The following is a 27,551-nucleotide window of genomic DNA, read 5'->3' as shown; positions in this document are numbered from 1 at the left end:
CAGATGATTATGAAGACAAAATTAGTTTCTTATAAATATTCCACAATATTTGCTTAAAATGAGCTATTTCTTCAAACATTTTCCTGCCAAGAACATTCCTCCAGCTGCACAGAGTCAGCTGGAAACAACTTCTTTCTTTTCTATTAAGAAAAGATGAAGCACTGAAACATCAGTTCTTTTACCTTTGTACAGCACAAAAACAGAGGCTGATTTTTTTATGCTGCTGAATCAAATTCTGTGACTTTTTTTTTTGTTTTGCTTTTGATGTTTATTATTGATTTTGGAAGTCTTTCTTTTTGTGTGCTTATTCTGGAGGCCTGACTCATTTTTTAAAAAATGGGTAGGCACCCTCTTTCTGAAAACCAAGACTTATTAATCAGCATCTGGATGCCCAGTATTGAGTCATGCAAAGTCACTGGTCACTTTTGAAAATATAGATACCTTGAGGGCTCTGTTCCCACTGAAAGCCATTCATTACCTTCAGTGGGTAGGATTATTATTATTTTTTTTCATTCCTGTCCTAATGGTCCTTCTCACACAGAGTCCAAGTTAAATTTATGGCTGATTGTCACCATTTCCCTAACCACAAACCAGAGCTCAAGCATGCAAAAATAAACTAGTGACTCAGATTAATGACATCTTCTTGTAAAATGTCACTTTTCAAAAAAAGAAAGTAACCTGGCACTCTTCAGTGTGTGAAATGATGCTGTATCACACAAGAATGTCTAGAATATATTAGCAAACCACAGAAAGAGGCTTGTTGTACATACTCGAACTAAATGTGTTTTGGATTTTGAAGGACACGCACCTCCCTCCATTCTGAATATCTCTAATTCAGGTTTTAATCCAATCCACAGCATGTCCCCGGCTGACAAGTAGGAGTTTATATAAAACAGCTAATGCAGTTGCCAAATACCAGACTGATTCACTTGAAAATCCCTTGGTAAAAAGGGTCCTGTTGCTACTTTTCTATCCAGCTCCAGATCTCAATTTATCAAATACTGGAAAAGGAAGTTGGATCTAGGACTTTGGCTGGCAGGTTCATCTCCAAATCACAAGCTAATGACTTGCTCAGGATTTACATCTGAAAAATATGCTTAGAAATGTAGGTAACCCATATTTACAAATCCTTATTTCTTGGCACGTTAGTTGTTAATGCACAAAGTGTTCTCACGTGAGGTTAGAGTATCAAAATAGCCTAAGTGGGTGAGACATGGAGGTTCATCTAGCTCTGTGTCTTATGTTTGGTAGTGGGAAATGGCAGACATACATAAAAAACAACTGGGAGATCATATAATGATGCTTCCCCAGAATACTCCCCAAAACCTTCAACAGTTTGGGTCTTAGAGGCCTCCAGAAGTGCTGCCTTTATTTTTAATATATTTTGATGCTAACATCTTACCTTTCTCAGGTGCTTTGCATGCAAATACTGGACAGATTCTGCTTTGAAGAAGGCATAGTCTGTCGGCATGAGAGGAGAAAGAGTGCTAGGAAAAGGTGGAGAGGGTTCCTCAGGTGAGGCCATGGGTCAGTAGTGTAGACAGGAATACATCCCACAATCCTGGAGTCATAAGGGGTCAGGGGCACATTTGGCCATGAACCCAGGCCTATGCAGCATCCATTGAGTCACTCCAATTGCAAAACAGAGTCACAGTGATTCAGAGAGCTGGTCCCAGTCCAAAATGAAGATCCTGGCGTTGCTGGGGAACCAGAGGTCAAGACCAGAGGTGGGGTTCAGAGGGCAGATTTTAAAGTGCAGTGACATTTTTTGTCCCTTAAAACCTATTTCTTGAGATGGCAACAATATAGGGGAATACTGGTAGGTAACCAAGTTAGCTAGTTCCTTTCTGTGGGCATGAGAACTGAATATTGACACAGAGCAAAGATCCTTCTAGCTCAGCACTGTATCGGGCAGTAGTAGAAGGCAAAGAGAAAAAAGTTAAAGGAAGAGGAACATGCATTCTTCTACTGTATCTCCCAAGCTTCAGTTCCAGAGGAGAGAGGAGTAAAATATATACCGAGTATCCTAAACCATAGGACTTCAGACATAATGTTCACCCTTTGGGAATGTGTGGGCGACAGTATTGTATATTTGTGGTTTTAAACACAGTTAAACTTATTTACTTCAGAGCACAAAGGAAAACCAAACTGTTTGTGGAGAACAAACCAGGAAACTTGCTTAACTCTCCCCAGCTCTCTTTAACAATGGACCATAAATAGGTCAGACATTTCTTGGGAACCAGGGAAGATGAGTATTGGAAAATGCCACAAATTATGTTTAAAGAACATTAAAGTGGTGACAGACCAGTAAATGCTGGGAAATTCAAAGATACAACCAGAAGCTGTCTGTAGAGCTCATGCCAGAATGGGGGTGAGGGGCATGAGGCACATGCTGATGCAGTAAGACTAGCATGTTAAACTTCAGTATTAAAATCCTTGGCTGTTTTTACAAGTATTTTCCCCTAAAAAAGTCATGAAACTTTTCTCATCTTGCCAGTTCACCCAGTTAACTACGACTGCTTGAGGATGGGATTTACCTCAATTGTGCTTGGCTGCCTACAGTTAAGCATCTAGTTTAAATTTGTCATCCCAGTGCACTGGAGAAAGGTAGATGCTTCCAGAGAGCCGCTTATGCAAATGAGAGGTGTCTGAAGCCTGGGAAATAAATTATTATTTGGCAGTGCTTTCTGCTTCTGCTGACTATTGGGGGCATGCAGAGAATTAGCCTAGACTTCACAACTTTGGTCAGACCCAACTTTAAGGCAACTCAATTTAACTAAAAGGAATTTTGGAAGTGTGTGTATGTTTGTTTGTTTGATTGTTTAGAAAAAAAAAAAGTTTGTTAGTCATTTAGAAAAAAAAAGAAAAAGAAAAATCAGGCTACTTCTAAAAATAAATACATTTCTAAATCACGTAATTTCAAAGCAGAGCCTGAATACGTGCTTTCTGGAGCTCACAAACTAGAAGACTGGTTCCTGACATGAACATTTTAAAATGGCATGAGTTGGGGACTGACCTTATGACTTGTGTGGATCTGAATAATGTTTGGAGTATTTGATGCTGGTAGTTTTGTTTTTAATCTTCAACTTGATCTAATACTAATTTTCCTATTTTAAATATGGAGAATTTCCTACTGTGAATGCCATTTGCTGCAGTAACACAGATGGCTCTCAGGCAGACATTCCTCTCTCCTCTGTTCTTTTTTTTTTTTTTTTTTTTTTTTTTTTTTCAAACTGCTTTATTTGGGAATTTTAGCTTTCTTGGCAGTTTGTAGTATAAATTAGGAGCAATAGTCCTGTGTCCTGAACAAAGACATGCTTAAGAAGGCTGATTGTTTGATAGGACCTTACCATGATTTTGAAATGTTTGGTTCCTGTTTAAATAAAAAAAGAAGAAAAAAAAGTGGAAAACATCTTTAAAAAAACAAACAAACAGTATTTTCTATGAAATTGTATTCCGTAATCAAGTAGGCAACCAACAGCACTGAGCAGCTGACTGCTTGGGTAGCCATGGTTTTGCTCATTGTCAAGGTTAGTTTGATCGTGGCTGTTTGCTTCTCTAGTAGTGTTTTAGGGTGCCATAGTCAATTACAGAAGGATTATCCACGTGCCAGAGCCATAACTTGGTTGCTGGACACAATCATTTCACTCTTTCTCTGTACCTCTTTTTCCTGTTCTTTTCTAAGTGAGCATAATGGGTGAGAAGAGGACATTTCAGTGATGGGGAGGTCAATTCTGTAATTACTGAACACATCAGAGATTTGAATTAATCTGCAATAAATTAGTGAACTCCTAAATGGCTCTAATATTAGTTTCAAGAACTACTTGAAACCAGTATAAACACTACTTAAATCCAGTCCATAATCCTAACAGATACCAGAAAGGAAAGCACTGGCCCACCCCATCCATTTTGTCTTGAGTATCAGGGTCCCCAGTTCAGTTAGCAAGAAAGTTATGTCTGTTTATTACGTGTGTAAATCTACACATGCAAGTGATTTCTCAGATATATGTCAGTCACTGCAGTGGAGGCAAACTGGAACTGATGGGTAAATGCTTATATTTGGTACATGTATTTTGAGCACTTTGATCAGTTGCAAAGAAAAACCCAGCTTCCTTTAGAAACCAAACTTTGCATTTCTGCAGTAATCAGTAATGCCTCCACAAAATGAATAGGAAAGGGTCTCTAATTAAAACTGCGGCACATGGTGCTTTTGCAGTATACAGATGTCAGCTGGGGACCAGTGTGTTTAAAAGCCTGCCTGGGTTTGCACAGTGCAGTGAATCTCAGCTGAAGGGCTGTGTTCACACACGTAACTGCGTATCATTTATCAATCAGATTTGTTGGACACTGTCACGACCCCAATGTTCACTTGAGCAAACATAGGCATCCTGCTGGTGTAAGCTAAAGTTATTGCATTAAACCAGGGCTGATGCTTGTACTAGGAAGTGAGTGCCTGCCATGTATGAAAACAGAAATAATGTTGTTACGGCTGAGAAAGAGAATGCTTGTAAATATTGTAGTCACTGGCTTTTGTGTGGGTTACATCAAGATTGTATTCAAACATTGACAGGTTAATTACATGTTTCAAAGCTTGTTTACTGTGATCTGAGAGGAAAGTGTTATTAAAGAAGTATTCAGCATCTAATAGTGCTTTTTTTTTTTTTCTTTTTTCTTCTCTCTTTTCCCTTCTCAATGTTTTCCTCTAGCTGATTACTCCTCATGCCATCCGTGTACAGACGCCTCCCCGACATATCCCAGGGGTTGTAGAAGTCACATTGTCCTACAAGTCTAAGCAGTTTTGTAAGGGAACACCTGGAAGATTCATTTACACAGGTAAGGATACTTTAGTGCTAGATATAACATCAAGAAATAGGGCAGGCAATATATCACACTTGCTAGGGCTTCAGCTTTCATCGTTAAAAGCTGTACCATGTATTATTTTTTTTTTTTTGGCTGATCACATCATTGAATATACCAATATAAGGCTGGATTCTGAAATGGAGGTCTGTGTTGAGATGAATCTGAAAGCATACCCATGTGGGACTTCTGTTTACTTGTTTGTCCTCCCAGCAGGACAGCTCTTTACCTGAGGGTTGGGGGTGTAGAGGAAGGAAAGAAACAGATGCTCCTGTCCCTAAAGGAACCAAAGAAATGTGCAAGCATCAAGAGCCAGACACACCAGTGTGATCATGAACCTAGTTTCCCAGAAGCATCTTGCTAAATATCTGCATCTTGTGTTGTAACAGTGACATGGCCCAGCAAGTGTTGAAAGCAGCAGCCTGTTTGCCTTCCCATCTCACTGTAACATACTCGTCTCTGCCTTCCAGGGAGGCCAAGTAGCTTTTGCCACAGTTGATGCTGCAGACATAGTGACTTGCAATGTTTTGGGGTGGTATCCACACTGAGACCACTGAGTAGAGAGCTCTGGCCTGAAGAGTTATTAACAAAACTGTTAAGATGTTACAGGTACTGTCAATGCTAAACCACTCCGAGTAATGATAAGGAAATGGGAAATGAACCAAGTAGCAGCCTACCATTTTTAAAATAACATGTGTTGTTGATTCCTTGGAAGTTATGCATGCTTCAAGAATTAACGTCTTGGTCTGGGTTTGGATGTGCTTGTTGTTTGACCTATAGTGCAGACAGGTCTACTGCTTCTGTAACTTTGCCTGAACTGTGCTTCATCACAATCCAATGCAATGCCTCTCCTCATTCTTGTTTGGCCCTAAAACTTTAAGAATAATATGCAACATAAATGCCTGTGGCTATGGGGCACACTGAATTAACACTGGGCACATATACTGCTCCTACTGTGAGTGTACAAACATGGACTCGAGGCAGGGGATGGACTTCTGTGCTCCAGCTGGGTAAAGAAGCTGTCATTTGATTTCCTTAACACAGAGCAAGTTGAATAAAGGTGCCGTATAAAGTTTTGTTGTCTTCTTCCAAATACCCGCTCCTTTGGCTAGGATTTTGCACTGGGTTTCCTCAAGCTGGGTCTTAAAGTATTCACATATTGCTTTGCTCACTAAGCAGAAGGCATTGGTGGGGACTATGTGTATTTATTGTAAGCATTATGATTTCAACAATCTGTGGTAAATTCATATATTGAACAATAACGCATCATATCAAAAAGTTATTTAGGATTTGAATGTGGTGGAACAAAAGAACAAGAAAATGCAAAGGGTCAAATTGCCAGCTAGTGCAAACTGGCAGTGTATACCACATCAAAGTGTCAGCCAGAGCTCTGGACAGTTTGACTGTGAATCCTTTCCCTTCTGGACTTTGTACAATAAGTTGTGCTGTCCTTCTGCTAGTTGTTGAGCCACTGGGGTGGCAGCATCTTGGGCCAGTGAAACAGCAAACATGTTTGCAAAGAAGGCAGGGAGGAAAGCAGACTCCCCTGAACTTTGCAAAGAAATTTATGGGGACTTTCTTATGCAATTTAAATGTAAAAATGACTTGGACCCATCTTGATTTTCTTTTCAGATCACTATTAAATAGCTTTTCTAGGAAAAAAGGTTGAATGTGGAAATAAGTTGTCCCAGTAGGGAAAGTGTTTCCATCTATGCATTTTCAGGTTAGTGTTTAAAACACATTATTTTTCATTCAATAAACGAAAGTTATGAAATACTAAACAACAATGATAAAATCAAAGGTGATCCAGTCCACGGACAATTCTCTTACTTATGCAGCTTTTATGGAGCTATGGTAGATATAGAAATGCTATTGTGACTGAAATTATACCTCACACAATTTGCATTTTTTGCAGTTCTTTCACAGGCAGCCTGAACTTAAATGTGTCTTTTCTTTAAGGACTAAATGAAAGTAAAATAAAAACAATTAATGCATCCTGACCTTCAGAAGTGCCTTCCAGCCCTTTAAACAAAATGCAGGTTCAGTACATGCCTGCCGATTAGTTTTAGTTAATTGAAAATTATAGGATTGACCCAAGAGGAAAATTTTGTTTGCACTCCAATCACTTTTACAAATTAAGGAAAATTACCACAATTTTGTTTAGCTAAGGTTTCACACTGAGTTCACGAAATTAGCTCAGCCATCCCAACAAAGTCAGCACTTTGTTAGTGAGCACTAGAAAAAAACTAATAGTCTATGGTGTGTACAAACGAAGCATAGAAAAAGCTATGATGCTTTAGAGAACTAGGCCAAGTGTTTTTAATTAGGATTATTGGTTCATTGTAAGTTTTGAAGAACAATCAAACTAGCAGATTAGCTGTTTCTTTTAAAGCTAGAATTTCTTGCCATTCATTTTTCCCATGAGAACTTGTTTTAACTCCCACATAGCACTATTTTTTTTCTTTTTTTTTTCTTTTTTTTTTTTTTTTTTTTAACAAGGCCTGCAGGAAATGGACCAATTGGAAGTTGGGATACAGTAACATTCCCCAGCATCACTCCAGCCGATGGGAGTTTTTCACAATGTTCTTCAGTGAACTCAGTGTTCTGGAACATATTACAAAACCACAGAGGCCAAATGTTTTCTCAGAGGAGTTTGGCCTCTGTTTTTGGCCGAAAACATTTCAGCATCACTTGCTGCTTATTTACCCTGCTATTAGGAACAAGAAAATGGGAAAGGAAAAAAAGGGAAAAGAGAAAAAAGAGAGAAAAAAAAAGAGAGAGAGTGTGTGAGAGAAAGAGAGAGAAAAAGACCTGGGGTTTGTGGGCGGTGCAGGAGTCGATCAAGCGTAGTTTCCTTTCTAGTGAGAATGTCCCTGCTCGTTAATGGTCCCATTTTGTGGTCAGGTCTCGTTTAGAAGAAATTATTTTTAATCAGTGTTCAACAAAATATCCCCTCAAGCCACCTGGCTGTAAACTGTTTTTTTCTTACTGTTAAGTACTTAAGTTCTCAGAAGAAAATACCCAGTGACCCATTAATTTTAGCCTTTTTTTTTCCTCTTTAACTGCAAATAACTTAGTAACATGATCTCTAAGTAGTCCATGTGCCATCTAGGAATCAAGGTCACATATATACAGAGAAATCCTGGCTTTTTCAAATATTTTTTTGAAAGAAATAAACCAGTGTCAACCCTGTGCTTACAAGGAAGCATAGCTTTTTTTTTTTTATTTCCCATTTGCAAAGCAAGCTAATAGCATGCACTTACAGAGCAATTATTTCTTAAATTTTGATCTTTGACATTCCTTAGAGAATGTTACTAGAAATACAAAAGTATGAACACGTATTATATGTATGTTCACGTTGGAATTGTACTGGAAGTTCATACTGCTGAAAGAAGTACACAAACCAGTGAAGCATCATGCTGGTCAGTGTTTTTCTGTGGCACCCTTCATCCATAAATCTCTTCAGGTACTGAAGAGCACTGAATGAATTTGGCTTCACATCACAACTTATGAATCAGGTATGTGTCACTACCAGTATTTTAGGAGCAGTGAAACTAAGAAGCCATTATGTATACAAATCCCTTTTGCCAAGGTGACTCAGGGCGTATATGGTTGAATTAAACAAGGGATAAGAATTGACACAAATTTGTGGTACCCAGTCAGGCCTTTGAGCTTTTTTTTTTCTTTCTATCATTATTTGCTTTTTTTTAAAAAAATATTATTTATTATTTGTTTATTTTAAAGCACAAATTAAATAAAAAATGCATTATGGACAGCATGATTTTCACAGATGAATTTTACTATGAATGGTGTTACTAGATGATGAGATTTGAGTGGAATGTATGGGTGTATGTGAAAGGAGCATTATCTCACCATGTATTGGAAAGGATGTATGGAATGTCCAAAAAATGCATTATGCTTCTACCACCTGCTTCGTGTAAGGTTTTGTGCTTTGGTTCCAAAACCAGAGCAGAGGATTACATGGCAGCCAGAAGTTCATACCTTTGTCACTAAGTTATGGACATGGGATTAATTCAGATTCTTGTCTGTGTACTACCTACAAACACTTTTTATTATTATTATTATTATTGAAAATTGGTCATGTGCTTGGACACCAGTTGGAATTTAGGGACCATTTTCCTTTGTATATTAGTCTTACAGAGAGGCTGTAGGCTAAACCATTTGCATGCTGACAGCATATCTAGAGAGACAGTCACGTCTCCCTGCAGTTCCTTTGGGGTTTCTTATAAACTCTGGGATATGGTATGACTCTAATCAGGGGGATGTAGGGTCAGCATGGTCTCTATCAAACAGGGCTTGCTGTGCAATGTGACTAACCCAGATGCTGAGTGCTGATCCTCCAGAACAGAACAGAATAGTTCAGTAGGAAGGGAAGATCATTTAGTCCAACTGCAGTAATTGTGATGAAGGCAGAGTAGGTCAGAGTGGAGCACTGGGAAGGCTGGTCATGTTTGCATTATACTTTTGGACCATTGTGTATAGAGTGGTGTAGAAACGCTAGCATTGTGAAGGTCAGGGTCTTTGCAGAATTTCTGGGAAACTGCATCTTTCTCTGAAATGTCATAGGGCTTCTCAGAGAACTTGTCACTCCCCTAGTTGCTACAAAGAAGAAACAGCCTCATGTGGAAAAATCCCTGCTCCATCCTCATTTCACCCTTTACTTACTTCCAAGAACAGTTGCATCTGTGTACAAACAGGAAGAGCCTTGCAGATCACAGATGATTTGAGTGATATTTTCAAGATCCTCAGTTTTAGGTAGCTTCAAGTTTACTTTTGTCTCTTTAAATTATTCAATTTACAGAAGTGTAGGGGTAATTGTTAATGAGAGTCATTCCCTTCTCATTTCTTAAGTCAAATACCTCCAAGAGTAAGAGACTAAAAACTACTCATCACCATTTGAAATTTCAGTCTGTGGCTGTAGAAGCAGAGATGTAAGTCTTGTTCACAGCTCTGTTCAGAATTGGAACCACTTATCCCTAAAGTTTCCAGCCTGGTAAACTTCAGCGATCCCTTTGCAAAGAATGATTTCTGCTTTCAAGAAGGCAACGATGACTGTGCAAGGTTGAAAAGATACATAATCAATTAAGCAATCAGATTTCAGAATGGAGAGTTCTGGAGTTTGTAGAACCAAAGGGAAAAAAAAAAGTGATAAGAGACAGACTGGCTGTCAAGAGATTTCTGTAGCCCCTCTGGAGCCTTGCTTGATCCCTCTGGGCTAGAGCTTGACCCTTATACCAGCTAACCTTGGCCATAGCTGTATATCTGCTAGTTCCTGAGAAATGTTAAAACCTAGTGACAGTTATTCTCAACATCAGTATTACACAAGCTCATTAGTTTTACAATGGCCTATTCATATGTGTTTATTATTAAAACATGAACACTGAAATAGCTGATTAGTATAAATGAGGAGAGAAGGACACCATCAACAGAACAATAAAAATAATATAAAATAAAATAAAGACAGCATCTCAGATGCTGTCTTGTGTTTTATCTTGATGTATTTATAAAATTATTCACCCTCAAATATATGATGATCATTAATCTGAAAAGAAATATAGAGCACATCACTTCTCCAGAAGAGTTACCAGCTTCGAGATCTGCTATCTAGCAAATGAATGCCATTTGGTCTTAACAGCAGTTTTTATCTGCTTTTCAATAGTAAATATTTATAGGTGTGGCAGAATGAAAAGTTTCAGATGTCTAAAAGTTAGTCAGCCACCATGTGCTACAGAAGAACAGAATAAAATCCCTCAATTCAAATCAATGTATGAAGTTTAAAATAAGAGCTGATGTCTTGTCTTTCCTCATAGCATCATGCAGGTAAAATACAGATGGGAAAACAAGGGAGGGAATGGTGCACCCATGCCAGTGGTCTGGTCTTGGGTGTTACCTTCCCTGGAAAAAAGAAGTTTTGTTCAGGAAATCTATTTGAGTCTAAGCTTAAACCTGGCCCTTTCTGAGATCCAGTCCATTAACTTAGCGACTTTGCTGAGTCAGCGTTAATACCTTGGCTACCTGGACTCTCTGGAAATTTTTAGTGCAAATAAGCTAATAAATGGTTGCAACTGTTTTGGGGCAAGCTCTCCTATATGAAATAATATAGGAATCTTTGTTATTTAGTGGTGGGGTTGGTTGTCATTACAAAGGTAGTTGTTTTGGTGTTTGTTAGGACTTGCACAGTAAAGTGTGGACAGTCATCAGGGTTGACTATTAGGAATATTATTAGGAAGGGTTGTTGGTTTGGTTTGCAGCAATTCAGGAATGGAAGCTGGGAGGAATCAGAATTGATTGCGGGGAAAAGGGTGTTATCAGACAGTGAGGAGGCGGCAGAGGTAGACTGGAAAATCCCTTTTGTATGCTAATAGGAACACAGAACCCTTATATCTTTAGTATTTCGCAAACACTGGCAGCACCATAACACACTGCAAGAAACAATCACTAAAAGTGTGCAGTGTACCTGTAGGACAGCTGCAAAATGGAAGCAATTACAGCAACCGTCAGAATAAAGCTGGCTGAGAAGGAAACATATTATTTTGCATATTTTATGTATACACTTTCCAAGAAATATGACCTTTATTTTCTAGTTAGAGGGAAGTGCAATCAGAGTCTACAGAGCAAAGGGTAGCTGGATCATTAAAAAGAATATTTTCTCTGATATTAGAAGTCTAAATGGGCACTAGTCCTTATTCACAACCTTGGCTTTTTCTGTCTGCCCTGAGTTAATAAGTGATAAGGCCAAAAGAGAAATAAATCACTGAAGTCCCTGTCCAAAGAAAACATATTGACTACAGCCAAGCAAATAACAGCCCATAACCAATGGTCCCATTCATCATTCATGTAATAGGGATATAAAGTATTCTCTACCTATGAAACCATAGAGTAGGAAAAAGCCTGATAAGCCCCCAATCTAAGCTATGTGATTTGATTATTAAAGGACATGAACTGTTTGTCACATACCTTTAATCTTTAAGATGTGTTGCCATTTCTAAACTATAAATTTGTGGTAAAGGATTAGAAAGCTATTAACGATAAAGGTATAAACTAGACTTTATAAGGATTCCTGCAATTGTCATGCAACCCTGTAGACCCTTGGAACCTTAACCTATTGAATATGATATAACGTAGTTATCTGACCTTCAAAGCCAATAAACCATGTTTTGCTTTTCAAGTTCCAGACTTATTCCATGATAAATTAACCCTCTGGGTTCACAAAAATAAGCCTTGTAAATTCTTTTCTTTATCCCCACACCAAAACCTTTAAATTTTCATGCCTTTGCTTCAAAACTCTCTTATTCCATGCTAAAATTGTTAATCTTTTTTTATTCTCCTTTTAGCTCGTGTCAGTTGATAAGATATTATTCCCACTTTAAAAAAAATGGCCAATAAAACAGAGAGCTGAGATGAATTTCTAAAAAGCCTCAATTGTGTTCTTTTTCTACACATGGCTTCACTGTCTTGTTTCTTAATGTATGGGTATTCAGATTAGACAAATGCCACAGAAACGGGCAGCTAATAATAGCAGCGGTGACTACTGTAGTTACTTTAATGTGTTTTGATCCCATGCCCTGAAAAGGGGGACAAGGCACCATCTCTTGGTGGACCAAAAAGCCAGGTCCTCGGCTCTGCATTGCCACTGAAATGTTTTGCAGACTTAACTGGGAATTTTGGCAATCTTGTGGGTATATATTTACCTATCTCATCCTTCCTGCGCTTCTCATGGGGTGCAGCAGTTTTTGATTTCTGCCTGGAACCGTGTGCAGGATTTATTGTGTGTTGTTGAGAAATGGCGAAACTGTGGGCCACGTTGTCAGAGGTGCCTGAGCCCACAGCATGCTGGCTCTGGGGAGGACGTCAGAATGTGAATTTAGTGCACGACCACCTGTGGCACACTCTTCCACAGCGCTGCCTGCGAAACAGCCCCCTTTAAACTGTGCTTAATCCTTTGAGGTGCTTGCTAGTGGGGGTTCATTTTACTTAAGCATTTTCTTACACCGGTGAATGCTGTACAGCTGACTGTGGCAGTGTGGCGTGGAACTGTTGTTCCCCAGAGGCAGGAATTGGGCAGCCTCGCTTGCTTTGAGCTTTGTACTAGCATCCCTACCCGGCCAGTAATGCTTATCTAGCCTGGTTAAATCTTGCTGACAGCAGTGACTACAGAGTGGATGTGCCCCAATACAGCCCATGTCTACAGATTCTGGCTTTTTTGTTAATATACAGATAAAAGGAAAATCTTGTACTTGCAGCCTTTCATCTCAGTGGATGCAAGACCAATTTATTGCATGGAGTGTGAAGTTCTTTGTACTTTTCTGCTATCTTGCAAGAACTCACACAGGCTCTTCTGCTTAGTTATGAAGATATCAAGTGCATAAGTGATGTGGTCTGCCATGGTGTCTGGATAGAGATGCTGAAACAGTTTTGTCCCAGAATGACTAGGCTCAATCCTGACAGCTTCTCAGCCCTGCCAAAAATACTGCAGAGTTCCCTCCTGGTACAGGTTGTAATGTCCATTTTTACTTTACTTAAAGTCAGTTTGAATACTTCTGTGTGTAACATTGCAGTCTGCAGTGCAGACATGCCCTCGTAGGCACTGGTATCTGGAGAAATGTTGTATTGCTGGCACCACAGGAGCCGACAGAGAAAGAGGAAAAAAAAACAACTCAGAAAGGAAGTGAATTGTAAACAAGGTGTTTTAAATGATCTGATACATTTGGCAATAGTTTATGTTTATTTCATGATAATGGTTGACTAATGTCTTACATAAAATACAATTTTGTTAAAGATTTAAACTGCACGGAAGTTTCAACAATCTTAACAAACTTTCCCTAGAGCCTTCTGGCAGACATCAATCATCACCCAGTTACTGCTCATGCTAAAGAAGAACATGGTAGAGTTAGTGCTGTCTTCTCTATTGCATTTTTTTTTTCTTCCATCCCTTTCCCCTTCAAAAAATCTCAAGTTCCATTGTTTGAAGTCTATGTATAACTATATAACCTTCACTGAAAGGTTTTTTGCTGTTGGTCTGCTCTGAGTTCTACAGTTACTATAGAAGTATAAAACCATCTTGCCAACCAAGCCCATGCAGATCTTTTATTCCACAAGGTAGGACAGAAGTTATTTAGTGTCTTACTGCACAAACATGGTAGCATGATCTAAATTGCACTGTGGTTTTGCAGTGCATCAGGTATTCTGTGTGAACTTGTTTCGTACTTACTACTAAGTATAAGACTGCTCATAGCAGTTTATACCTCAAGGAAAGAAGTGTGAAACATCTGTTAGATATTGCGTTAAAGAGCCTGGATTTGGACAGTTACCCTTGTAGAGCTACAGCATAGTCTGCACTAAAGTATTTGCATGGCCATACTCACTGTTACCTCATCTTTCATTATCTTCTTTGCTTTCTCTCCTCTCCCCTCCATCCTGAATGTAATTTTTCATCTTTTTCCTGTTGGCATAAATTGTGGTTAACATTTTGAATCAAGTTGCGGACTTGAACTGCTCTTGCGTAGCACCAGGTGTTAGCATTGGTGGTTAACAAGAGGAAACCCCATTCCCAGCAGACAGAGGGTTAATTAAAAAAAGCAGAGAGAAAACCCACAAAACCAACAAATAATGGTATTTTTTGAGTCCTCGTGGAACAAAGTGCACATGGAAATTAAGATGTTGTAACAGTCGTCTAGCGAAAATACTTGTTAGTTAAAACAGAAAGTGGAATCAACCTCTCAATTTTAAATCAGTGAAAATTGCAGAGGGAAACCTGTGATGTCTATTAACAGTTATGCAATTTGCTGTCACTTTTTAAGACTGTGACATATTCTGTGGTGATCTTTGTCCCTTTTCAACATGATGAGGTCCTCTTTTACATCATTTGCATAAAGAGTTAGAAATCTACCTTCCCTTGGGAGATCTGGGGGACAAACCCCTGACTGTCTCAGACACCATTTTAGCACTGTGTGAATCTCCATCAGGAAACTCTTCTCTCTGCTGTCAGACTATAGATGGGCTCTAAACAAGTGCTCAAACATTCACTTGGATGAGAAGATTTGCTCCCTCCATGACCCCACGTGCTAGGTGCTGTGTAGGAATGTGACTGCTGCCCCAGGTATTATAATCCCATGGTGCTTTCTGAAATACATGTGTTTATTCTCTACTCCCCCCTCGATTATATCCCATTCCTAGCTTTCTGTGGGGTGCTTTCTGTAGAGAGCTAAAAAGTGTCAAATAAAAACATATAACTTTTATGCTCAGGCAGTCCTAGCAGCAAGCTTGAATTTGTGAAAATAAAAGGTGAGTTTTTACTGTTAGAAATAAGCATGAATACATGTTGAAAGGTCACGTCTGCAAGGGAAATATTTTTTTTGAAAGGTAGATCTCTGACTAGTTTCGCCACTCCAAAAAAAATTCTCCCCAAAGTTCACAGGCATGTTGTGCACAGCAACTAGAAATAACAGTTACATTGCTGTTCCTAAAAATAAGTCTTCAAGTAGCCCTCATATTGAAAAACAGTAATATTTTCTCTGCCTGTTTTTAATTTTGCTGTACTTTTGGTTCCCTTAAATCTTGCATTGAAATGTGCATGCCATTTATTTAAAAGGAAGAGAGTGAAACACGCCTCACCTTTTTACCTTAGGTTGTATTTTCCCTTGGTAGTTTTGTCAGTTCAGGCTCTGTTATTGATAGAGGGGCTCTCAGCACCAGGTACAAGTCTGGCAGGTCAGGGACAGAAACAAGAATCTGTGCTAAGTATCTTTTGTTCTGGAATGAAAAACTTGGTTCAGACTTCCCAAAAACAAGGCCAGTCTGCACATCGTTTCTTCACCAAAACTGTTCATCCTTTCATTGCTCACAAGTTCTGTTAAACAGACAGATGAACCTGCTTTAAATTGGGGCCTAAGGGAAAGGGTGGAAATTACCCCCTCCCCTCTCCAATTTCCCCCTTCAGACTTTTTTTTTTTTTTTTTTTTCCCACAGATGTTCATGCTGATTAGAGCTGGGAAATAGGGGTATTTTTGAGGACTGTGAATATTCATTTGGTTTTTGGCAATGATTTTCGTCCAATTTCCCTGTAGTGTTTTGCTCCCTGTGACTCTTTGAACAAGTGAGTTAGCTGAGGCAGTTCGTTTTAAGAAAAACTCAGAGTGTATTATGGAAAGTGAACTTTGCGTATGTCTGGAAAAAAAGGATGTAAAACTTACTGTCAGTTATTAGGAAACAGAAAATATTTATGACTCAAAACCAACAAACACACAGGTGAGGTAATGCCCTCCCTGAGCTTAGGCTATAAATGGAGAATTTAAATTGGAATTGTGTAACAATCAACTCCTTAATGCTCTATCTGTAAGGCTAAGGTTGATTAGAAAAACTCTTTGACAAATACAGCTAACTAGTTCACTAGAGAAAAATGTCTCTGGACAGTTACTGAGAAGGAATGATTTGTTTTGAATTATTTGCCGCAGTGGAGTACAGATGCCCATGTCCAAAGGAGCTGCTGGACCTGCTTTTTGAGATGTCTGAGATGGTATGCATAATTAGAACATATAGATATGAGCAGAAATCAACACAATTTATAGCGTAAAATCCCAGGGATGTTTTTTTTCCCTTTAAAAATTTTTAAAGTGTTATAACACATTGAATGAAGATTACTCTACCTCCCACTGTTTTGTCTTATAATTCTGCAGTAAATGCGAGTGTAGAAATTGCAGCTGTTACATGGGGAACAGCCAGAATCCTGTGCTACAGTCTGTGAGTGGCAGGCCAGGCACACTGAGCACTGGCGTTCAGCAGAATTCCTCTGACTTCAGTGGGAATCTGCATTATCCTTTTGTATTACAAAATTGCGGTCCTTGGGATCACCCAAAATTATCATTACTTTCCGTGCAGCACCGTAATACTTAGCCTGCATGTTCTATGGACTAATGTACACAATTTTACAATAACTATGTAATTAACTCACTTTGCTACTCCCCTCTCCAGGGAAACTCATGCTTCTATTAATGCTATTAGGAAGGTCCTATGCATAGAACAAAGAAAGTGGTGCAGCAGATGAGTTAACATGATTTGATTTGCAGATGCTTTAAACACTTAGCAGGAGACAGCTACGGAAGCTAATTAAATCACTCTAAGGTGCACAGGATTATCTGCTTTGTAAGAAACAATTTTAGTGAATTATGGTTGCCCTTTAGCTGAGGGAACGTAAAAAGCATGTTTGTTTGGAATTAAATTTCCCACGCAATGTGCCCATCAGACCTCTCTTTCCCCCCTGTTTCTAAAATAGTGTACTTTTGTAGCTAGTATTTTCTAGGAATATGAATTTTGATTTTTTAAGAGTGGCGCTGCTTCCAACTTTCTTACGTAAAAATTTTCCTACTTAGCTATTGATTAGGATCTGCCTTTAAGCAGTGTCTTGAGTAAAAAATCGTGTTGGTACATTCACTACCTCTCAGATACTGCATCTTATTTAGTGTACCGGAATTCCCAGTTTAAAGTAATCACAAAATTTATGGAGAAACGGATAAAAAAGGTTGTAAAATATCGATTTGGGGAAAATAATAACACAACTCATCTATAATAAGAAGAAAAATGAAGCAATAATTCAGAGGTATTGAACGGCTTGCTGCTGGAAGTATTGATCTGGTCCTTTAGTGTGCAACATCGCACCTAACATTGCAGTGGAAGAACAGCACTGCATTCCCCTGCTCATTATTTCGCAGACACTATTGCCTTCTTACACAAGTCCCACAGAACCAGGATTGCCAGCAGGGAAAGAGAGGAACCCCCCCCCCCCCAAATAACCACAAACCTATAACATCTTAATGTCACAGTATCCTGCTGTAACAATGTGCAGACATTGTCCTACAATGTTCCTCTTATCTTACAACAATCCCATAGCGTGGCTCTTGATCTATTTTCTGTATCACATATATTTCCTATACTCTGTATAATTGGGACCCCTACACTGTATTTTTTGATTGCATGTAATCAGAAATGATGTAATTGAGGAAATATCCACTTAAATATTGATTTTCAGGATCTATGTATAAAAGTTCCTAATCATATTGTAGTGCTTCCTTAGTGTTGTAGTGCTTCCTTAGTGTGACAATAAGCAAACATTCAAAAAAGGTCAGCAAAGGCCAGTGGAATTTTAGAATAAATTCCCCAACATTTCCACAGCATTAAACTCCATCATGCAACATTGCATTTCTGTTTATCTGCTGATATCTGCAAAGCTATTACACTTGATTGGTTGGCAAAAATATATTAGCAGCAAGAATTTTATAATGAGCACAGGTAATATTTACCTATGTAAAATAATAAGAAATTGTGCAAATTAAAAAAAAAATAGTTCAGTCCTGGAACAGGGCAGTATTCTAGCACTTCTGAAGACAAATGTGCTTGGGTTAGCAAGTTTTGTCCTTTTTTCCCCTTTAATCCATGAGGAGGTGGAGGAGTGAAACGGACAGTTCTGATCGAGCAATGGGGGAAGGGGAGGAAAAATGAAAGGAGGAAAATAATTTATAGCTGATTTGGAGGCTGAAGAAAATTGCTTTATGTAAGATCACGCAGTAAGACTGTTGAACCATCGATACCAAAGCAAGCACAGGTTACGGTGGTCATAGCATCTCACCATCCACCACGTGCTTGGGCACAACTTCTTCCTCCATCAGTGTGTATTTCCCTGGGCAGGGAGTGAGAGTGCTGAGGAGTGAGCAGTGGCTGCAGCCCTGGGAGGCTTTCAGTCCTTTCATTTGCATGCTTACAGGTCTACGCTGCCTCAGGAAGGAGAAAACATGCAATTGTTTTTGTAACCTAAATAACATTTCTAGTCTAGAAACCCCGGGGGAAAAATCATTGTCAAGCTGGCAGGTTGTGATGGCATGATGATAAATGACTGAGGTGTGCGTTCTGGCTCTGCGGGGACATGCAGGGTGAAGAAAACCCTCTTCTCTTAAACTCTTTGCATTTGCAGTCAGGAAGGGACAATTGCAATCTGAAGACATGCTCTTGCTGAGCACCAGCCTCTGGAAAGAAGTAGGACCACATGTTTCTACCCACTGAAAGAATTACTTGTTAGAGGGTCAAGGTGTTTGTTAGTGCAGCATCCATTTAAACCAAGGCAATACTTGTGTGGTTATTTTTTTCTCTTTTTACTGATTACAGCCGTAGGACAGACAGAAACTGCATATTATGGCTAACACAGGAAATGAATATGACAAAGGGTGTCAGTAGAGCAGTTATGCAGTTTCGCGGCTGCACACATATTTTTTTTAGAAAACAGTTTGAGATTTGCACTGTTATCGGCCAATGGAAGTTTTCTAATGAAAAAATTTCCTAGGGACTTGTGTAATAAAGTCTGAAGCTTCATGAAATTCATCACAGTTATTTTCTCAGATTTCTGCAGTAATTCCCTAATAACTTTTATCCCTCTAGATTTCTCAAATTTGGTAAATTGAATTTTTATGGACGGTTGTTTCTTTTTCTTTCCTTTTTTTTTTTTTTTTTTTTTTCCAAAGTACTACTTTTTTATTTTTTTCAAGGAAAATTGACTTTTTCACATGTTCTTTCAGAACAAAAAATTTTTGCACTAAAATTTGTTAAAAATAGGTCTATTTTGTTTACTACATCTTTTCAAAAGTTCTGCACACTTTTCAACAGTATAAAGAAAACTGATAAAGTTTTCATACTTGTGTAAATCGTTGAGTGATTTTCAGTATTCTTACGGTTAAAAGCAATATTAATCAATTATTACCCTTTAAGTCTCAAGAACACGTTAACACAGAAGCAGCTAAATAACACAGTGAAAGCTGAAGAAACTCTTTAGGTCACTTAAGAGCCCTATTAAATTAGGAATTTAAATGTCAAGCTTTGCAAAATTCCTAGGGATTATACTAAGAATTACAGTACCCACAGTCCTTACAATTAGTCTTGACTGCCTGACTTCAAATGTTTGCTGCACTTCCCATCTTGTATTTTAATCTCCACTGACCCATTTCATAGCCTTGCTGACTGATGGGCTTGGTTGAACCTGGGTTGTCTACCTGTATGTCCTGAGCTCAGCCTGCTTGCTCCTGTGCTGGCAGCACTGGCAGGATTCCCTCTGAACGTCTGCTTTATGCTGCTGTTACCTGCTCCAGGGTATCTTCCAACTCCTCTAAAACCTCTATTGGACCATTGTTGCTAAAGGAAAGCTCGGTAGCCTTTAATTTGATTTAGGATCCTAATATATATATTGTAATTATAGGTATGGGTAAAGTAGGTAAAACCACGTACTAATTCGAGTCCTACATACCTCTTGGGCAAAACAAATATTGGCTCTGTCTTCTATTGGCTTAGATTTTTCCCCTTGTTTTGTTAGTTCCATGTAAGTATTTATCCAGGCCTTTTTAATATGGTCTGAATAGGGATGCTTTGCACAGCACTTTGGCAATTGCTGTTACCTTCTGAGAGAGCAAGATAGTTATGTACACAGCGTTTTCTTATTAGAAGATTTCCTGTAACACGTGTATGCAGCTTGATTTCTTTTAAGCTCCAGTCTGGTAAAACAGAGGGAAAAAGGCTGGAGCAATTGCATTACCTTGTTAAATTGCTCAGAGGATATTTAGATAAAGAATTACGTGCTGCTTTTCTTAGTACAGTTGCCTTTTTTTCACAGTCATCTTTTCAGCATTTTGTATTTTGTTATTCTGATGATGCTGAAAAACAAAGAAACAAACTCATCTCTGTAATTTACTTCAAAGACCATACCATCTCTATCTATTTTCTTGTTAAAAACAAATTGTGTGCAATTTGTCGGAAATTGAAACCACATTTTTCACTTGACTTTCCAAAATGAAAAATTATGAGGAAAAAGGAGCAATAAAGCAGTTACAATCTGGTCATCTATAATTATCTCTGTGGTTGAAGTAGTTCCACTTTTGAAGAGAGTAATACCAAAAGTTTATCAAGCCTGTGTCATTAGAAATTTCACTTCTCTTTTATTATTTCAGGCCACAAGACCTGCTGAAACCAGCATTGTATGCTTGGAAATTTGGAAATTATATTGATGAAAAAAAGGAATTGGGTGATCTATTAAATAAATAAAAAAAAAAAAAAAAAAAAAAAAAGGAAGCTTCTGTTTATAACTGAGAAACACAGAACAATATCTATTTTCTTATTCATTTTAGAATATCAGTGTTACAATAAATTTAACAATCTGTGCTTTTTAAGCTAATCAAACATAATTCATTGTCAAAAAGTTTAATTTTCCTCTAGATCTATTCCTACGTATGTTTCACATCATTCTTTTCCTTTTGCTGTTGCATTTCCCTCCACTATATTGCTTGCTCGCTGAGAACAATGGAAATGACAGTCCAGCACCAGAAATCTCAACTGCTCCAGCTCTAGAATGTTAGTGCCACTTGCTTTAGTTTTCTCATTTTGCCTTTTTTGTCTCTGAATTAAAATCAAGCCAAATGATGGATGCCCATTACAATCAATTGTTTCAGACAAGCCACCAAAAGTATTGTAGGATTCATTTACATTTAATCAAATTACACTTTATTTGCAATTCAAGGAAATGAGAACTCTGAAGTAAATCAAATATTTCCTCTCCAAGGGCCCCATTCAGCAGAAAATATCCACAGCCTTCCAAACTGGTGCCTCAATGTATGTAGCAAAGCTTCCAGCGGGAGGAGAGCTTGTGCTAACAAACCATTTATTGCAGTGTCTTTTCAACATTTTTCAGAGTTGTGGACACCTAAATATTTTCCAGTGGAAATTCAAACCCTTGAGCAATTAATTGTTCAGTAGACTTAAGCTTGCTGACAATAGACTCTCCTGATTCCCTTTCATGGACCACCAAGAAGCGCTTGTAGAATATCTGGGATCTTGAGAGTTTGTACACTGCAGATTGAAGAATACTGATTTTCTGTCATAGATCCTGTTATTTTAACATGAAATTAGTGATGGTCTTTAAACGTCAATTTTCTGGGCAGTTACGTGTTTCCAAAGATTTCAAATTAAGAGTGTAAATACACTTAAAAACCTCCAATGAGATAAATTCTACTTGAAGGTGCTAATACAATGTTGGGTGGATACTCATCTGTACTCATTGGTTTAAGGTGAAGTTAGAAAATTTGATTTGCTTTGGAATGGGAGGAAATCCTTGATTCACAGCTCCTTTCCTATGCAGTTTGCTACTGAAAAATTGTTCCGAGTAGGTGACTCTTTTAACATTGTCCAGCAAACACAGAGTAACAGAACTTTGAATCTTGTTCCTTGTGATTGTTCACATCGTTAGCCAGCTAAAACATGAATCATAACAGGGTCTGTACACTGGCTGAAGTTACTACTGACCACTTACCAGATGCTGCAAACTGTAGATCCATAACAGCAAAGTATCTTGTCTCCCAACTGCAGAAAGACTTTTTTTTTCTTATCCTTTTTTTTTTTTTTCTCAGACTTTCAGTGTGATTTTGACTCTGTTAGTTATAGTCAGAACGTGAATTATATTTAGAGTCTTTTTGAGTCTTTGAGTCTTTTTTTGAGTCTTTGAGTCTTTTTGAACTTTTAGAGTTCATTTGGTGCCTACTGAGAATTTCTAAGTGGGTAGGCATAGGTAGCTAAATTTTATGGCTTTATGGCTGTTCGTTACCCAACTCCAAAATCGAGACCCAATGCAGGACTGCTGTAAATTACAGGGGACGTATGATGTCAAATAATCTGGAAAGAGCTCTGATCGTAAGGCAAAAAATATTGCTGAGAGGTTATTTCACTTTTGCTATTGAAAATTACATCAACATCTTGACTGCTATATGTACACTGGGGTAATGCCCTGAAATTTAGAGGCACCACAGTTATAATCTTATTGAAATACTGAGGTTTTAATGCTTTAAAAAAAATCTGACCCAATCATGTAATGTGTTCTTTAATCCAGTGGGATTGAAGAGGCTAACCAATAATAAATAATGTTTTGTATGCTTAGCAGTTATAAGTAATAAAAGTCAAACTTGAATAATTTTTTGAGAGTACTTGAAACTGAATTCTGCCATCCGATACTTGCACCAGTCTTTGGTGGATCGGTGTCCATCATACATGATTAGCTGAAGTAAGATGAATGTTGCCTGTGGAATATTATGGTATGTCATAGTACAACAAGCTTTAGAACAGAGTTGGATTAGTCCCATCTCTCCCCTTCCAGTCATTTCATTTCTGAATATCTGAATGTTGAAAAAAATTTTTTTTTTGGTCCAGTTTTGTTCTAGGGGAACAGGAGATGATATATTTGGTTTCCTTTTTTATGTGTTTCATTACATGTTTTATTTTATACTTGTGACAAACTAACAAAACAGTAGTTTTTGAAGGGCTCTCTGTCTGTCACACTGCTGGTGTGGGCAGACTGCAGAAGGAAAGGGAATGAAGGGGAATGACAGGTCTGGGTCGTCTTGAATTGAGCAGGAGAACCCTTGGGAATTTGTTGCCTCTTTTTTCTTGCTCATTCACTTTTGTTCTGTGTGACAAAGTTTGGCAGAAAAATGTGACATTATATTTTCCTTTGCTGCTCAGAAAAAAGCATCTACCAGTTTGCAAGTCCACATCTAAGTATAACATTGCTGTGTCTTTCTCAGTTTTATCTATCTCAGGCTAGGATGCATCTGCTCCACTGGTAATCTACCACTTGCTACAGGTCAGAGGAAGGATTGTCCTCTTTCTGAGCCACTGTACACATGCATATATAGGATATTATTGTGTTATTTTGTGTTATTGGAATTATGTGCTAAGAGATGCAGATAACACATTTTTGGCCACATGAGCACTTGTACACACACACATGCATACACAACATTTTTCTGTGGCTTCCATTAAGAGAAGATTGTTAGACCTGTTTTAAGTAAAATTAAACAAAACAAAACAAAAAAACGCAACAAACAAATCTTTCATTTTTTAAGACAACAATTATGCTAGCATATTAGGGTTTAATTTGACACAGTACATTTTCAGAGTCCTTTTTTAATCAATCATCTACACTTAGATTCATTTTGGATAATTACCTTTGCCACTGAATGTGTGTCATGTGCTCGGTTAGAGACCACACAGGACGTAAAAATCAATAGCAATGAAGTAATAAACTCCACTGGTGGGATTCTCCTTTCTGGATTGGAATCAAAGGTGTGGTCCATACCCCCCAGCTGTCCCCAGGTTCTGCCAGCCCAGTGATACAAGTGCATCAACACTGTCTTTTCAGTGCAAAACGAAAGCATTTTGTTTGGAAGTCCAAGGCATTGAACTGAACACATCTTTCACATGTTGGCAATTTCTTCAGTGCATGGAGCCAGTTTCTGATAGCCTCAGTGGCTGCTTTGCGCTGTAGAAAATTGCATTTTGGGTCAAAAAAAGAGGTAGCTCCTTTTAAATGTGCAAAGCTGGGAGACAGCACGGGAAGCCGTTCCTTCCTGTCTCTGTCCCTGTGTCCTCCTTGATGAGCCGAGGTGTCCTTACAAGTGGTCAGACACCCAGGTGATGGGCTTGGCATGCATGTGGGTCATGGGGGAGGAAGAGAAAGCTTCACTGTTGAGTTACATAGCTCCAGCAGAGATGCCCTGGCCGGTTATGACAGAGCTGGTTTGGAGCAGGAGCAGCAGCATTAGTGCATTGATCTGCACAGACTAATTAACTCTGGCAGCCAGGTGCTTAATACTTTGCTCACTCGGGGCCTTAGTGAGTTTGTCTGTTTAAGCGCATTCTTGCATACTGCTGATGGACCCAGGAATATACTTATATATATTGCTTACTGCCTGGAAAGCTACAAATCAGTTACTGATAAGTATGCCACTTCCAGCATGATTAATGTTAAATTCCTCCTTTTAGACCAGCAATTTGCAAATTGCTAAATTAGATTTTAACATTGAAATATTCTTTTTCATGTCACACTTGCAACATCTTTGTTTTTATCACCTGATGGTACTGTTTGTGTCAGTATTGGACTTTAAGGCATATTAATATGATGCACATTGGTGGCAATTTTTTATAATGATGACAGTTTTCATGAAATCCACTAGAAACAAATAGTTTCCAAACAATAATGTAATCCATTATTGTGAGGTTTGGGCTTTGTTTTGAATTGCATGGACGTTATTATTTATTTTTTTTTTACACAAGAAAATAGGCAATACCATGTCACTCTGAAGGTATTTTATTGATAACTTCAGAGCTGAGATATGATTTTTCCTATAGGCTGTCAATGATGCGTAGAAAATTAAGACATAAACAGACACAAATGCATGATTTTAAACCTCTTTGGTCATTTATGATTATTGGTGGTATCTTTATATCTTCTACTCTATTTTCTGATCATCTTGCAGTTTTTAACATTTTAACAGTTTTTTTTTTTTTTTTTTTAAACAGTTTTTATTTTACCTCTGCCTTGTTTTGGGGAAATTGTTATATTTCTGTTTTAGGAAAAATGAATCTAATAACACAATACTTTTTAAAAATCCTATTAAAAGAAAAATGTCTAATTTGGTTAGCCCAATTTGAATGCAAAGAATTCAGCTGTCTCAGAACAGCGTCAGTCAGTTGGCAGACAAATGTAGAAGGATGTGGTTACCGCCTTGGAGCAACACCGACTAGCAGAGATGTTTTGCTGCGTATCCCAAACTCAGCAGTGACCACCACAGGTCAGTTCACATGTATAAACGAAATGCCACAAGTGTTTCATAGCAGCACACTGGGTTTCAGTTGGGTTCCTCACTTGCCCCAGCCTTTCACAATTGTTTGTTTGTTTATGTTGAGCCATCAGCTTTATAGGCCAACAGCTGCGCATGGGATATTTTTTTAATTTCCATTTGCATCTTTGCTGGTGTACCAAGTATGTTCTAGATAGTAAATTGTGATGGTAGAAGAGAGGCAGGATGAGAAGGGAGTGAAATAGGCAATTATTTCTACTTCCTTTTCTCTTATGCCTTCGAGGGTTCAGATTCCATCTCTCTTTAGGCATGTTTGGAGGCTCCTTAACTAGTATTCGGGGGCAGAACTGCAGAATTCGTTGATTTCTCTGTAATTGACTTGCAAGGTGATCTAGAGCTGACAATTTAGCAAAGGCCTGCTCGGCCCCAGAGCACTCATTTTGTCATGAGTGTAAGCCCTTGCCAGTGCTTGCTCATCACCTCCAGCACCTCCCCTCCTCTGCAGAATCCCAGATTCCCCTCAAGCGCAGTGGAGGGAGGAGACCTGCCAGCCGTGCTGCTGTGCAAATGGGGCACTAATGGTTTCCGAATCTGGAGATGGTTAACTGATCTGTGCATTCAATTAAGATGAGTTTCTCAGTTAACAGGCACCCTGGGAAGAAATGAGTTACTTTCATTTCTGGGATTATGAGCACTTAATGAAGAAGACATATCAGAATTCTGCCTGTGTTGCATGAGATAATCCTAAAAATGCAGCGCAGATTTTCAACTTCCTTGTCTTGCAAAACAACAGAACCAAAAAACTTGCCAGGTGAGAGAGAGAAATCAATGCTTATATGAGTTTTCTTGCAGATAGGCTCACAGGGCTGAATGTAAAGTGGCCTTGCATACGAAGTTGAATTTTACTTTATAGTTGTCTTGAGGTCTATCGCTTTGCTTGTGACTTGCCTATTTAAAATTATAATTCAAAACATAATTTAAATATTATTTACCATATTCATTCTGCCAGTCTTACAATGTGAGCAGAACATCCGAGAAAGATGGATGTATCCGACTAGAGGCGGAGGCTTGGCTATCTGATATGTATATGAAAAATAGAAGCTCACCCCCAACCAGTAAAAATCAGTGTCGTTTCAGAAGAATTGACAAAACGGTTCTGCTTTACACTGATTAAGGATCTTGGGCAAAGTGAATTTGAGATGAGTTTACGCTGAGCCTGAGAGACTAATAAGTGCATTTAGGAGAATCATAGAATCCTTAGGAGAGCATCCCCATCTCAGTAATCATATAGGAGAAGCAGAGAAAATGTAAATATTTCACACCAGTTCTACACTGACCTTACTGAAAAATGGGAAGGATGCTTGTGGGGATGATGCTGTATTTTAGGGACATCCCTTTTATATTGCAGGCTTCCACAAGGACTGGGAGGTATTGCTGCGTCTCAGCTGTCAGGGCTGAGCTGAGCCAGCAGCTGCTGGTGTCTTGGTGACCAGAGCCCAGGGAAGGCTGGTCTCTTTCTTCTAAACTGCAGATGGGATTGGGCTGGAGTTCCTCATCCCTGGATAATTTTTGCAGAAATTGAAGAACTGTGTACAAGTATGAAAAACAGTGAGTGATGATATATTCAGGGAAAAGGGAAAAGGCAGGAAGGGCTGCTTTCACCTGTGAATATCAACTGTTTGTGCTATTCACTAGCAGGGCACAATTTGTTCAGAATAACACCGTACAGCTGAACCCGCTGCCACCACAGCAAATAGCCTGTGTGGAAGGAATCCTTCTACTGAACCTGCCATCCTCACTTGCAGTCTGTGTTATTCATTAAGGAGATGCGCAGGACTTTTGGCACCTGTAAATGAGGGAGAAGGTCTGGGGTCCATGAAAACTGGGGTCCTGCTCCTGAGAAAGATTGCTGGAAAAGGAGAGCAATCTGGGAAGCATTTGCAAAGAAAAGTCGCTTCCAAAGTCTAGAAGGGGGAGGAGGATGGAAAGGCCACTTTTTTGAGTTTTAAAAAAATT

The 27,551-nt window shown here is 38.6% G+C and overlaps 1 protein-coding gene across 10 annotated transcripts in view; it reads left to right on the top strand.

Annotated features, from left to right (window-relative positions):
• Positions 1-27,551, top strand: part of EBF1 (EBF transcription factor 1) — a 272,703-nt gene that overhangs the window by 202,782 nt on the left and 42,370 nt on the right. For all 10 annotated transcript variants that reach the window (XM_068698666.1, XM_068698665.1, XM_068698664.1 and 7 more), the window contains exon 10: positions 4,707-4,833. In XM_068698666.1, the coding sequence (XP_068554767.1) occupies positions 4,707-4,833 (127 nt within the window). The remainder of the gene's footprint in view (positions 1-4,706; positions 4,834-27,551) is intronic.

The sequence above is a fragment of the Anas acuta genome, chromosome 14 (assembly GCF_963932015.1).
Source record: "Anas acuta chromosome 14, bAnaAcu1.1, whole genome shotgun sequence".
NCBI classification, from domain to species: domain Eukaryota; kingdom Metazoa; phylum Chordata; class Aves; order Anseriformes; family Anatidae; genus Anas; species Anas acuta.
Note: the sequence above shows the minus strand (reverse complement) of the source record. Positions and strands in the feature narration are given on the sequence as shown.